At 39.4% G+C, this 13698-nt stretch overlaps 1 protein-coding gene across 9 annotated transcripts in view; it reads left to right on the plus strand.

Moving 5' to 3' along the window:
- TJP2 (tight junction protein 2) overlaps positions 1 to 13698 on the plus strand; it is a 111118-nt gene that overhangs the window by 65103 nt on the left and 32317 nt on the right. For 6 of the 9 annotated variants that reach the window (XM_064490253.1, XM_064490254.1, XM_031449824.2 and 3 more), the window contains 3 exons: positions 8658 to 8711; positions 11383 to 11507; positions 12665 to 12767. In XM_064490253.1, coding sequence (XP_064346323.1) covers positions 8667 to 8711; positions 11383 to 11507; positions 12665 to 12767 — 273 coding nt within the window. In that variant the 5' untranslated portion in view covers positions 8658 to 8666. Of the gene's footprint in view, positions 1 to 1784; positions 1925 to 8657; positions 8712 to 11382; positions 11508 to 12664; positions 12768 to 13698 lie in introns of those variants that run through there. The other 3 variants (XM_031449827.2, XM_031449829.2, XM_031449823.2) reach the window with 2 other exon arrangements.

The following is a 13698-nucleotide window of genomic DNA, read 5'->3' on the forward strand; positions in this document are numbered from 1 at the left end:
ATGTGAACGGACCTAACACTACTGAACTGAACACTTAGAAATAGTTAAGATGATACATTTTATGTTCTGCGGTTTTTAGCACAATTTTTTAAAAAAGGAATGAGTAACGGCAGAAACTAACTTTTGGAAATCACTGAAGAAGAATCTGGACTTGATTTGTAGGATGTTTGTGACTTCTGGGCAATATGCATAAATATAAGGGAAAGAAGTATTTATTTCCTCATCAGGGAAGCCCAAGTGTTTTTCTAAGGATGGTCACAGTAGAGGCGTGAGCTGCTCTCTGCACCCAAGGCCCAGTGAGCCAAGGAGCCCTGGGGTGAGCTGGGCTGGTGCAGGCACCTTGGCAACATCTGCACAGCCAGGGTTGAGTCCTGGGCATCCACTCAACTTCCAATGGTCCTGCTTCTGTAGGGCTGCTATGTCCTCCATGCCCTCCTCAGTGTAAGGTTTGAAACAAACTTTCATTTCTGACCTTGTTCTGCTGTTCCAACACTTCTGAAGAACTTACTCATGGGGAGTCCAAGGGGAGGACTTGAACAATTTCAAGTTCCTGTTCTGCAAATGCATTTTGTAGGGAAAGGTTGCCGCATTCCAGGCGGACACTGGCCCTCTGAGGTGTAGGTGTATTATCCCCATTTTATAAAAACAGGTGACAGATTATCCCAGGTGCCACAGCTAAGTGACAGAACAGAGATTGCCCCCAGATGGCCTGCCTTTAAAACTCATATCCTTGCCTCTGCTGAAAGTTGCTTCCTATATGGTCTGCATCTCATGACCCGCATTTATCACACATCTCAACCTCAGACAAGTTGGTTGGATGGTGCGCTCCTCATGTGCAGACCACTCAGGCTGGCCTGTTGGTGTAACGCAGACTACTGCGTTGGGAGAAGGATCACCGGTTCCCCGGTGCTTCCAAAATCCCAAACCCAGCTCTCAAGTCTCCAGCATCCCGTGCAATCTTTTCTAGATGTTTAGAAATCTGAAATAAGCTTTTCCATCCCCCGTCCTCCCCTGCAAATGGTAAAGACAAAGAAAGAAATAGATAGCAAGGCTCTTTGTTATTCTTTTATCTGCTAAATTTACATAAAGGGGAGGGAGAGGAGGAAACACTGCTGAGTGAATGCTCTGTCCACTCCCTGCCACCCCAGATGCCTGAGCTACACCAACTGCCCATGTCTTGTTTCCCTCTCAGTACAGACTTCGTTATCTCTGAGGATGTGAAACATCGTATCTTCATGCCTTTTAATTTCTAGGTAACAGTAGCAATTTCGTTCACCTGCACCATCACCAGTTGCTCTTCAGCAGGCTTATGCTTTTCATGTGTATGTGTATGTATGGGAGCATCTACGTAAATCAGTGTTCTTCTAAATGTTCCTGGGTGAGGGTATAGCTTTAGCGGCAGAGTGCTAGCTTAGCATGCACTGGATCTTGGGTTCAATCTTCAGTACCTCCATTTAAAAAAAAATACATTAAACTAAATGTTCCTTTTTACGGTATTGCTCTAGAATGTCCTACTTGCTTAATCATTTCTACTTGGATACTGAATCATTTTACATGTCTACAAGGAATAGTTACTCAGATTCTGTGGTTCCCCGGCACACGAGAGAGGGAGAAAGAGAAAGCTGGCAGAGTGGTGCAAATCCAGACTGCTTTCTTTCTTCCTCAAAAGTGGTGCTTTTCAAAGCGTTCGGCGTCCCTGCTGTATGGATGTGTCACTGTGCGAGATGACAACAGGATTTGCTGGGAATGTGGGCCACTATTGTATCTGCCTTACGTAACCACGTGGAGTGATGGCAATGGGTGAGCAGCCTGGCATGTAGACAGCGCTCTGGCTGATTGACCTCCAGAGGCCATGAAGACCGCCCAGGCCCTCCAGAGATTGTGGATCCAGGCTGTTAAAAAGTTGGGGAGATTGAAAGGCCATGTGAGTCCCCCTGCAAGCTCTCCCCCCTTTCTTTCCTGACCTTTCTTTGTGGGAAGTTGGAGGGGGGAGCCTTCTCACAGTGACTCCTTTCTCCTCTGATTTATTTGTGCTTCTGGCAGATTTCAGTAACAAATTGTGAGCTGCAGATCGTAGTCATTGGGTTTTTAAATACTTATTTTTAGCAGATTTACATGAAAGTGATAGCCTCTTACGGAATTTAGGAATCAAAGGATGCTATTTTCCTTGTGTTGGGAATCTGCAAGCACCATGTTGCTTCCTGGGAATAACTTAATATATTGACATCCACACGATGTTTGTTTGTATTTGGGAATTTCCTTGTTTGGGGGTAAAAAACTTTTTGCTCTGTTATTCTGCAGAAATTTGTATCCTTATATCTAGGTTTCTAAATGATGTGAGAAAAATTTGTTTTTGTTTTTTTAAAGGGGGAAGTAATTAGGTTTGTTTACTTATTTATTTATTTATTTATTTTAGTGGAGGCACTGGGGATTGAACCCAGGACTGTGCATGCTAAGCAGGCACTCTACCACTGTGCTGTAGCCTCCCTCTAGAGAAGAATTTTTCACATGTTCTTTTCCTTGTATAGTTTGAACATATGTAGCAATATAACATGTGTGAGTGTTTACTTTTATAACTTAGGGTTTTTATCAAACATGGCCCTTATGGGAGGTGTTGATGAATCTTTGGCTTTGGCGCTGACCTCCATCACTGAGAAGCAGCAATTTGTGACAGAAAGCTTCAGAGTTTCCTGTTGGGGGAGCCAGGGCAGTGAAGACCCAGGGTCTGACTTCTGGTTGGTTTTTAACACGTTTCCATATTCTTGATGTAAAATAGGGGATTTACCTGTTGGACCAAGATTTTTTGAAGAAAGTTTATAACAACTGGAGGATATTGTTAAAAGATTAGATAACTATTTGTCTTTGTCCTTTTCTCATTCTTCATGTAAATACCTTACTGCTAACAGAATAGAGTTTTTTATTTATGGTGAAAAAAAAATGGGCTCTTTTATCTTTCCATGTTGTCTAGGGATGAGTCATTAAGATGTTCCCAGGGTAATTACTCTCACTACTTACAGGAAAAGTGAAAGTGATGGGGGGAAGTGGTGAAAGGGTCACTAAAGATACTCCTGCTGCCGGAATGTTGACTCTTGGGGTGACAAGGAGGCTTGGTGTCTCCTGCAGCCTGCGGCTCCCCCAGAGCCAGCCTGCTTCTCCACCTCACCTGCCTTTCTTTGTCTTCCATGGAGCTGACAGATTACTGCCTTGCCTTCCCTCTAGTCCAAATGATCACACCTTCTTCTCCTCTTTCACTTGCAAAGTCTGTGCTGCACAAACAAATACTGGGTATGAGGTCCTTGAGCCAGGAATGGTCAGGTACTCTTTGTTGCTCACTCATGCACCCACATACCCATGGACCCCTCACCAAGATGGACCCAGGGTCCTTTCTCCCTCCTCTGCCTCGTCCCCAGTCACAGACACATACATACACACAAACATCTCTAAACGAAAGATTGATTTTGTTTGCTTTATTTTTTCCTATTGCGGTAGAAAAAGCATTATATAAAACTTACCGTCTTAAGTGTACAGTGCAGTGGTGTTAAGTATGTTCATATTTTTGTGAAACAGTGTACTTTGAATTGTATAAAAATGATAACATGTTCTGTAAATTCTTCTAGAATGTTTTTCACTCACTATTATGTTAGAATGCGTCTGTGTTGTGTGGCTCTAGTTTGTTTTCATTGCAGTATAAAATTGCATTTTAATAATATATCACAATTTATTTTTCCATTCCGCTCTTGATAGATTATTAGGGTTATCTCCAGGTTTGGGCTATTGAAACATTGCTGCTAGGAATACTCTGTGTGGATTCGTGTGCACATATTGGCACATTTCTCGAGGGCCTCTGCCCAGGAGAGGAATCACTGCATCGTAAATACACGTACCTTTAATTCTAGTGTACGTGTGCTCTTCCTATGCCTTGCACGTAAAGTTTTCCAAAGGCCAAGCAGCTCCCTGCTGGCGTTTGTAACAATTCTCTGATCTCTGCACAGCCCAGCACAGGTTGGGTGGGGCCCGAGCCCAGTGGCCCAGTTTGAAAAGCGTGATCCCAGCTCTCAGCTAAGCTGCCGCACGCTGTAGCCTATCCCTACAGCTGATTTTCTGAGGAATACGTATTGTTGTGAAGGGTGCTCTGTATTCCTGAAAAGAGGCTGTGTAAGATGATGCAGAGAAGACTCTGATTTGCTTTTTGGACATGGGCTTTGGTCACCAATGTATCCCAGGTGCCACAAACCACATGCCTGGCACATAATGGGTGGTCAATAAATATTTTTAAGTGAGTAAGTGAATGAGTAAGTGAATGAATGAATGAACAAGTGAATGAATGAATGAAGGGTTTTCTCTGAGGCCTTTGTAAAAAGTCACAGCTTTGTGAGCTAAATAAGTGTGGGTATTTTTAATGCTCAAAGGGGCTATTAAAATTTATTTTTACTCTAACTTCCTCACCTTTAAAATTAAGATTTAAAATTTATCACTTTTATGTGTTATATATACCTATATATAATAATATATATAAATATATTCTTTTTTTTTATTTACCATGTTGTATTAGTTTTTGGTGTATAGCACTATATTCTTTTAATATTATGTTTAAGTAGTTAATGGTTTGTGTCACAACCCATTAACCTTCAAAAATAGACTGGCACACTTTGGAAAATGCTGTTTTTAGACATAGACAACAAAATTCCAGAAAGGAATGGCTATAAACTATTCTCAGGAGCACCAGACTGTAGGCACCTGAGTTTCAAGCTCACCACAAGTGTGCTACGGGAGAAGCAGAGGGCCACTGGATGTGGTAGAAACTTCCTTTAAGAAAACTTGTAAGTGGCAGAAATCCGTGCCTTCATCATAGGAATTTGGTGATGAATGAATAGTGTATCTGTCTGTTAGTTTATTGGAAAGAAGACCTTTTTGAGTGCCTACTCTGTGTGCCATATACTGTTCTAGGAGATATGAGACAAAAGTGAGTGAGTGAGATATAAAAAGCTCACCTGAAAATCCACTTTCATTTTTTTTTTAACTGAAAAATAGTGGTCATGGGAAAGAAATGTAAATAATTGGGGAGATTTATGTAATTTAAACAGTGACCTTTTTTTGAATGTTTATGTGTTTTATTATATTGGTGTACTTTGATTTAACCTAAGCATCACCCCATTTTGGATGCTGATCCCCTCAACCCCTCAAGCCCCACCCCACCCCCGGAGCACCCAGTTTCAGGTGTGCTGGTAGCACAGATCCTAGTTCTCACCTTTTCCAGGTACCATTTTTTTCTGGTATTTTCTTTAACCCTAGAGGTGATCTGAATTCTGTTTTTCAATCTCTCTCTCTCTCTCTCTCTCTGAGAAATCAGATCTCCTGGAGCCAGATGGTATTACCCATGGAAATGTCCCCAAAGTGAGTACAAAGAGGGAGGAGAGAACTAAAGGATTATAAATTCCTCTCAATTTGAGTAATCAGTTACAGCTACTCAGGAGTAGGCTGGCTCATCTTTCTTCTCTGCAAACAAAATTGCCTTTTCCTAACCCTGTTTTACCAAAGGAAATAAATTATCTGCCCTAATATATTAGTTGTTAGAATTGCCTTTTGTGCTAAGCCTCTTTCCCCCCAAGCCTAAGAGTTTGCTAACTGGGGAAAAAAGAAGCACATTATCTGGACATGTTTTGATTTTTTTCCCCCCTGTTTCTCATTAGTAACATTGGAGGAATGGCAAATTTGATATCAAATATTTTTAATGTAAAACAACTTTTTCTTATGTTTATGTATAATAAGTGCAGTAAGGCTTTTTATTTATGTAAGTAGATTTATTTGTGTCCTTCCATTTTAGATGTTATTAAATATACTAAATATTTACCTGTATTTAAAAACATATAATTGGATCTTCTTGTTTTTAATCCACTCTGACCATTTGTCTTTATATTTATTATTATTATTACTCTTCTATATTCATTTCTACAGTCAATAGTTTGTGTTTTATATTTATCCTTTTTCTAAATTTCTCATTTTGTCTCCTGCTTCTTTTAGATTGACTTCAAAAATTTTTTTTTGTCCCTGTATTTTTTGGAAGATGTGTATCTAATTATTCCTATAGTGGTTACCCTGGTGAAGTTCAAAATTAATCAACAGTTTAACTCTGTTCTTGAATAAAAAACTTAGAATAAATAAATCATCTTAAAGTCATTTGGATTTACATGCTGGGTTGCCCAGTGTTTTAGTTCTTTCTAATTTGTATAACTCTCACAAGTTATACATTGTTATTATGGTTGCACGTGGCCAATAGATGTCCAGGCTTACTCACGTTCCTTCTTGATTTTAGGTCTTCCTTCTGGGATTATTTTCCTGTCTTAAATTTATCCTTTGGAAGTTCTTTTATTGCTTATCTGTGGTAATGATCTGTCCCAATTTTTGTTTTTTAAAAAGATGTCTTTTCTGCCCCCCGAAACAGCAGATACTGTTTTACAGATACCGTCCTGCTGGCTTCAGGCTTTCATTATTGCTGTTTTGAAGTTGGCTGTTGTTCTGATTGTTCTTTTGTAATCTCTGCTGCCTGGCTGCTCTCAAGTCTCTTTTAGAAGTGTTTTTCTTACTTTTTTGTTAAATGTACCCTGCTTGTGATACATCAGGCTTCTTGAACCTGAAAAATCTCTAAGTCTAGAGGAGCCACGGTCTCTTTAAGTACTGCATCGCTCCTATACTCTCTTATCTCCTTCAGGAAATCTAATTAGAAACATTGTAGGACTTCCTCACTCTTAATTTCTTTCATATGTCCCATTTTTTAAATGCTTTGTGCTGTATTCTGGGTAATTTCTTCACATCTGTCTTCTGATTCATTATTGTCTTCAGACATGTGTAGTGTGTGATTTAATCCATTTTCTTAATTTTACTATCGTATTTTTTTATTTCTAAAATTTTTTTAAAGATTTGCGTGGTCATTTTTGATGTTCTCTTGTTCTTTCATTGTACTTTGAATTCTCCCTTTTAATTTCTTAAGATAAACACATGAAAAATACTTTTTTTGTCTTTGATATTTCCAGTATTTATAGTCTTTGATTCTGCAGGTTTTTTTGTTTCTCTCAACTCTCACGAACAGTGACTTGTTTTGTGTGTGTATTTAAATTGTGAACTCTTGTTCCTCATGTACTTACCTGGGAGATTCTGTGAAGCCTGTGTTTTAGCGTGTTCCTGGGAGACAATTTCATTTGCGCCTATTCACCTGGGTGGTGCCATCAGTGCAGAACCACTTTGAATGTGATTGTTCTAGGGAAGGGTGTGGTCACATCTGGAATATGAATTTCAGTCTCAAACCTGAATGAGTACAGGTCTGTTGATACAGGAGTTCTCCAGGGAGGTACTAGTTATTTCCATCTACCGAGAGCCAAGAATGAGACAAGTGACTGTCCCTGCTGTCTCCATCTGTCTGGTAGTGTTTTTTCCCTAATACATCTACTCTAATCTGATCTCCACCCTGTTTGGATGCTACAGTTTCTCTCTCTTCCTAGTGTCCTGTTGAAATGCCTGCTTCACTGCTGCCTTATCTCTCTGGCTTTGAGCTTTTTTCGCATTTCTTGCTTTTAAGGATTTCCTTTCAAAGGCAACCTGTATTTCATGGACTATTAGCATTACTTTTTAAAATGATACTCACTATTTTCAGGTTTGTATAGATTATCTATTTTAGAATATTGTCAGAAACTGAAGCCCCGGGATCTATTTATGCAGGGATTATCATCTTCACTGGCAATACTGGTGGAGGAAAGGCCAAGCAGTCCCACAGATGATGCAGTTTGGCACTCTCCGTGATCAGGGCAAGGATTCCTTTAGACATAAAAGTGCGTAAAACTTGCCTAGGAGGTCACCTTTGACAGGAGGAAGGGAGAGTGATTTTTTTTTTAATTTAATTTTATTATTTTTTAGGGAGAGGTAATTTGGTTTGTTGGTTTGTTTGTTTTTAACGGAATTACTGGGGATTGAACCCATGACCTCATGCATGATAAGCACGCACTCTACCACTGAGCTGTACCCTTCCCCTCAGGAGAGTGATTTTTTTTTTTCACATTTTGATTTTGATTTATTTAAAACTTCTGTAGCTTATTTGGGGATTGGGGAAAAAACATTTACACAGTCAGCTTAATCCAGCTTCTTCTCTCCCCCTTTTCCCCAGACACGATGCTTTAGTGTTTTACTTCTTTTAAAAACTGGTTTTCATTTTGAAATGACTGTGATCTGGAAGTATTCTGTCTCCTTTTTTTGTTTTCTTGTTTTTGAGTTTACAATTCTTTTTTTTCTTTTGTGAATTGTAGTAAAGGGAGAGTGATTTTTTAAAAAAACATATATCTATTTAGAACAGTAGAAAAGGGATTTTATCATGCCAATGTTCTGGAATAGTGATAATAAAAAGGCTTAACACTTAATATTTCGTGATTTTTAAGGTACATTTCTCACTAGGTATTTCACTAATCTTCTAGTGTTATTAAGCTTGTCATTTCATTGAACGAGAGTGTGTTTGAAAACAGGTAGTATAATGATCCTAAAAATTATCCACTCTTTTTGGTATGTAGACTGTGTGAGCTGGACTTTCTATGGAGACATTTCAAATTAGTTTTATTTCTAACATTGAAATGTTTGTGGTTTTAATCAAATTGGTTTTGATTGTTTTCAAACAGGCCTCAGGCATGGAAGAACTGATATGGGAGCAGTACACCGTGACCCTCCAGAAGGTGAGTGCTGCTGGTGCCATCTCTGCTGCCATCACGTTCTTGAGCATACAGATCGTGGGTCTTGCTTCTTTTTTTAATTGAAGTATAGTTGATTTACAGTGTTTCAGGTGTACAGCAAAGTAATTCAAAGTAATATATATATATATATACACACACACACGTATGTATACATACACACATATGTATACACACACACACACACACACACATATATATATTCTTTTTCAGATTCTTTTCCATTATAGGTTGTTACAAGATTGAGTATAGTTCACTATGCTATACAGTAGGTCTTTGTTGTTTATTCTATATATAGTAGGTTGCATTGGCTAATCCCAAACTCCTAATTTCTCCCTACCCTCTTTTCCCATTTGGTAACCGTAAGTTTGTTTTCTGTATCTGTGAGTCTGTTCCTGTTTTGTAAGTTCATTTGTATCTTTTTTTTTTTTTACAGTCCACATATAAGTGATATCATACAATATTTGTCTTTCTCTGTTGTCCTTTACTTCACTTAGTATGATAATCTTTAGGTCCATCCATGTTGCTGCAAATGGCATTGTTTCATTCTTTTTATGGCTGAGTAATACTCCATTGTGTGTGTGTGTGTACCACAACAGATCATGGATCTTAATTATTTTTAGACAAACACAATTCCTGCATGACCAAGGATTTGCATATTATTACACTTTTTGGCTAAGGTCTATATAATATAGAAAATTATAGAGGTTATTTAGTGCATTCACCTATTTCCAGACAGAACAGGTTATGAAAAGAGAGAAAAGGGAAGGAGGAATGGAAATAACCTGTTCTACTTAAGGATGTTGAGGTAGCTTCTGCAAACTTTTGTAATTTTAATTATGGTGTGTATAACTTTTAATTCCCTCAGTGAATTTTAAGTCCAAACAAAACTTTAAAAACATTGGTTTAGCCATAAGGAAACATGGGTTGTGTTCCTAATCCCATTCCTGGTTATATTAAGAGATGCTGACTTAATAAAATTTTTAACACCTACCCCCCCAACCCTCCTCTCCCCACCACCACACCCCATGGGATTGAAAGTAGAAGTAATACCACACGAGTGTATTTTACATAATTGTTAAAGCCATCTCACATGTATTGCCCCTCTTTATTAAATTAGGCAATACGAAGAACTTCCAGTACTTGGAGTCTAGCATATAATTGCTGCTTAATAAATGTTAGCTTTGTTTCTTTTTATTTTGACAGCAAAGTTCAAGGTAGGCATGGTAGGTATTAGCCCCACTCGAAACAAACACAGTCGTCAAGAGTCTGTAAGTGATTTGTGTGTGGCTGAGCTAGACTAGAAATGCACTCATGATGCCAAAGTCTTATCCCAGCAACCTGCCTTGGTCAGCGTCACTGATTTCCTGGGCCCCGAGTGGGTCTTACTCCTGCTCTGAATCCCCCCTGTCTCTGTCGCTTCTTAGAGGGATTGTAAGTTCCTCAAAGGGAGGGTTTTCCTTTGACCATGAATCTCAAACCTTGACTTCAGTGAAAATTTGGTTCTTGAATAAACGTGTATTAAACCAATCCAGGTAGAAAAACACGTATCGGTACTCAGGTGCCGAAACTTCTGGTTTCTTCAGTTGAGGGGTTTCCCCCTTCAGGTCTTAATCTTTCACCTCTTGTCATCTTCTGATTCTTCTCTCTGCCCTTCCACCACATTACCGTTTGAGTTTGGACCCAAAATAGGCAAAGGTGAGAGGCATTTTAGGCCCGGTATAGGATGGCGCTACCTCTTTGTAAAACCGGGTACCAGATGGTAGTGCCAAATTCCGGGCCCTGTGATTAATGGACAACCACCCAGCTTGTTTTGTGTTGGTAACTGTTTGTCAGCAGTTGGCACAGTGGGTCTCACAAGGGAACTTTTCTTGAGATGGAGGAGGGGTTCCTTCTTTTATTCTCTGAGTAGATTTTTACATAATCAAATCCTTATTTAGGGTTATAATCACATACACGCCTGCCATCTGGATGACATCTACGAGCTTAGCCTTTTTTAAACACCGAAATGAATTAGGATTATGTGGTATCTAGGTTCACTGTGATACACTTCTAGATTAATCTTGGATGTAATAAATCTGTGTTTCCATTTTACCTGCATGTAGAAAAGAGTTCAGTGCTTTGCTCTCTCATAAGATCTCAAAAAACTTTATCTTCAGATTTTATCTTGAAAACCCATTTACTTCTTTTTCACCCTACATTGACGTGAAACCACCAGTTCACCTGGCTTACAAGTTAAGGGTATACTTAAAAAATATGGTTTTAGCACAGATTTAGTTGTGACTGAATCCGTTCCAGCTCAGGCCAGGATATGAGAACAGGTGTGACTGGAGATTCCAATAGCACGTCCTTATTTGGACAGACGCTGCTATTTCTCATCCCCGCCAGCTTCTAGTGATAACTCCAGTCTGTGCTGTCAATTTTGTCCAGCTTTCACAAGCCTGTTTCTTTTAGATAAGGAATTTCCCTTTATAAACCTGTCACCTAACCATGATGATGCTTTATTTTGTTTATCCTTTCTTTCTGTAAGCCCTCTGTTCCTGAGCTATCTCTGGTTATTGGTTTGACCTTTCTTTTATTGACTGCTTGTATTAAATCCTGAAAGCCACTTATAGAAGGATTTTGTTTTAATTTTTCTCTTAACTCCAATGAACAGGATTCCAAGAGAGGATTTGGAATTGCAGTGTCCGGAGGCAGAGACAATCCCCACTTCGAAAATGGGGAAACGTCCATTGTCATTTCTGACGTGCTTCCGGGTGGACCCGCCGACGGGCTGCTTCAGTGAGTGTCCCTCCTGCCCCCAATCCCTGCCAGCCCCATTGGTTGGCCCTCAACAGGGAGTTTTGGGTGGTGTCCACTTTTAAAATTAAAAAAGAAAAGGAACTTTTGTACATATTGAAAAGTCTTCAGGCAGTAGTTGAGACCATAACACACTATTTTAACAATCCCCAAACCTTTGGAAACATCCAGACTTTGGGTGAAGGAAAGCAGTCATTTCCACAGGAAGACAGTTATAACTGTCTATCGTTAACTGTCATCCTTGGGTTTAGGAATCATATATGAGCGCCAAGTATAAAATTGTCATGATCTTTTTTTTCTTAATGAATCTAAATTGAATATAATGGGTCTATATTTATTTTAATTTATATTCATTGAGAATGAGGATACTCTGGCTTAATGATTATCTAATTTGTAAGAGGAATGTGGAAATTGGGAAATTTTGCTACATTGAATACCCAAGTTTTCCAGCCACCAGCCTTCTGGTCTGAAGAGAAAATAATGCCATTCAGAAAGACGTATGTCTAGGTTTCCTCAGGATAACTGCTCAGGGCAGAATCTAAAGTTAATCACACAACTGCCTTGGCCAGACAGCTCCAAAGTTTAGGTTCTGTTGGCATGTCAAGTCTCAGTGGTCCTATGAAAGTTAGTAGTGTTTCATACAGAGAGCAAAGGAGAATTTTTACATGGTTTTGGGGGATGAGATAAAGTAAGAGTTAGGGTTCTGGGACTTCAAAATTTCTTGAAGAATCTGAGGCAGTCTTTTCTTCCCCTCCAAAACACAAGTGGATATCGACCTCCGCTGGGGGAGATTTGTGGACTTGCTGAAGCACACCGGTACCTTGGGTTAGGAGGGCCTGATGCAGAATTTCCGTTTGTGGTCAGATCTTGATACTCTCCAGTGCCTCCTGGAGGGACCTCATGGTTTGAGTCCTTCTCCCCAGGTGGTCTCCAAGGAGATACTGTCCCAAATGGGCTGAGTGGCTCCTGGGTTCCTTCCTTAGAAGAGCTCAGACCGAGTTGACTAAGCCTCGGGCGTCATCAAACACTGAGCCCTTTAATAAGCATTTTGGGTTAATCTGTTTATTTGTTCCTAAATAAACAATTCACAGTGACTAGATGGGAGTTTTTCATGTCCCATTTTTCTCTTTTGTTTGCAGAGAAAATGATAGGGTGGTCATGGTTAACGGCACCCCCATGGAAGATGTGCTCCATTCATTTGCTGTTCAGCAGCTGAGAAAAAGTGGGAAGATCGCTGCCATTGTAAGTTCCGGGTTTGTTTTCATCTCGCCTCAGGAGCATTTTGTTCTTATGCCCAGAGAATTACCACTTGTTCTTAAGCACTTGACAGACTTATGTAACCTGGGGCCACTACTTCTGTATCCTCAGCACTTTGGGTGGATGATGTTGCGGGTGATGTAAAGACGTAAGGAATTCCCTCTCTGCCTTTTCCTCATCCTTCTAACTGAAGACCAGTGCTTCACTTATCTGAGTGAATTTGCCTTAAGAGCCACGTTAGACAGTTACTCCCTAGGACAATTACCTAGACTGAGAACAATTGTAAACTAGGGTTAATTTAGAAAATAAATTATGAGCTCAAAGACTCATTTGTAAAGGCCTGAACAGGATCTGTTCTATCTTCATAAACTCAATTTTTTTAGGAGATACTGGCGTTCATTTATTTATTCACTCATTCATTCAGCAAACATTGGTTGAAAATCAACTGTGAGCCAGATACCACTTGACCTTGGAGCAGGTCTGAGCTGCAAGGAGTATTCACTCCAGTGGGGCAATTGGACACACAAAGTGAGAATTGGAATACCGTGTGTTAGGGGCATAGCTAGGGGGATGCTCTGGGCATGTGGTATTTAGGTTTTTTTCGCCTTTGTATTATGAAAATTTTCAAGCAAAAAGAAAAGTTCAAAGATTAGTTTAATCCACATACATATTCTTCTACAATGTTAATATTCTGCCATAGTCACTTGATTTTTCTCTATATATGTTTATAAACATACATAGTTTTAGTGAACCATTAGAGGGGGAGTTGCAGAAATGACAGTTCAATGACTTCTTTTGCAAGGTTCCTAAATAGGAACATTCTTCTACGTAACTATAATATTATTATCCTGTCTTAGAAAATTAATAGCAACTCTATAATATCCTCTAATACACACCTCATATCATAAGATGTCTT

Source organism: Camelus dromedarius, chromosome 10 (assembly GCF_036321535.1).
Source record: "Camelus dromedarius isolate mCamDro1 chromosome 10, mCamDro1.pat, whole genome shotgun sequence".
NCBI classification, from domain to species: domain Eukaryota; kingdom Metazoa; phylum Chordata; class Mammalia; order Artiodactyla; family Camelidae; genus Camelus; species Camelus dromedarius.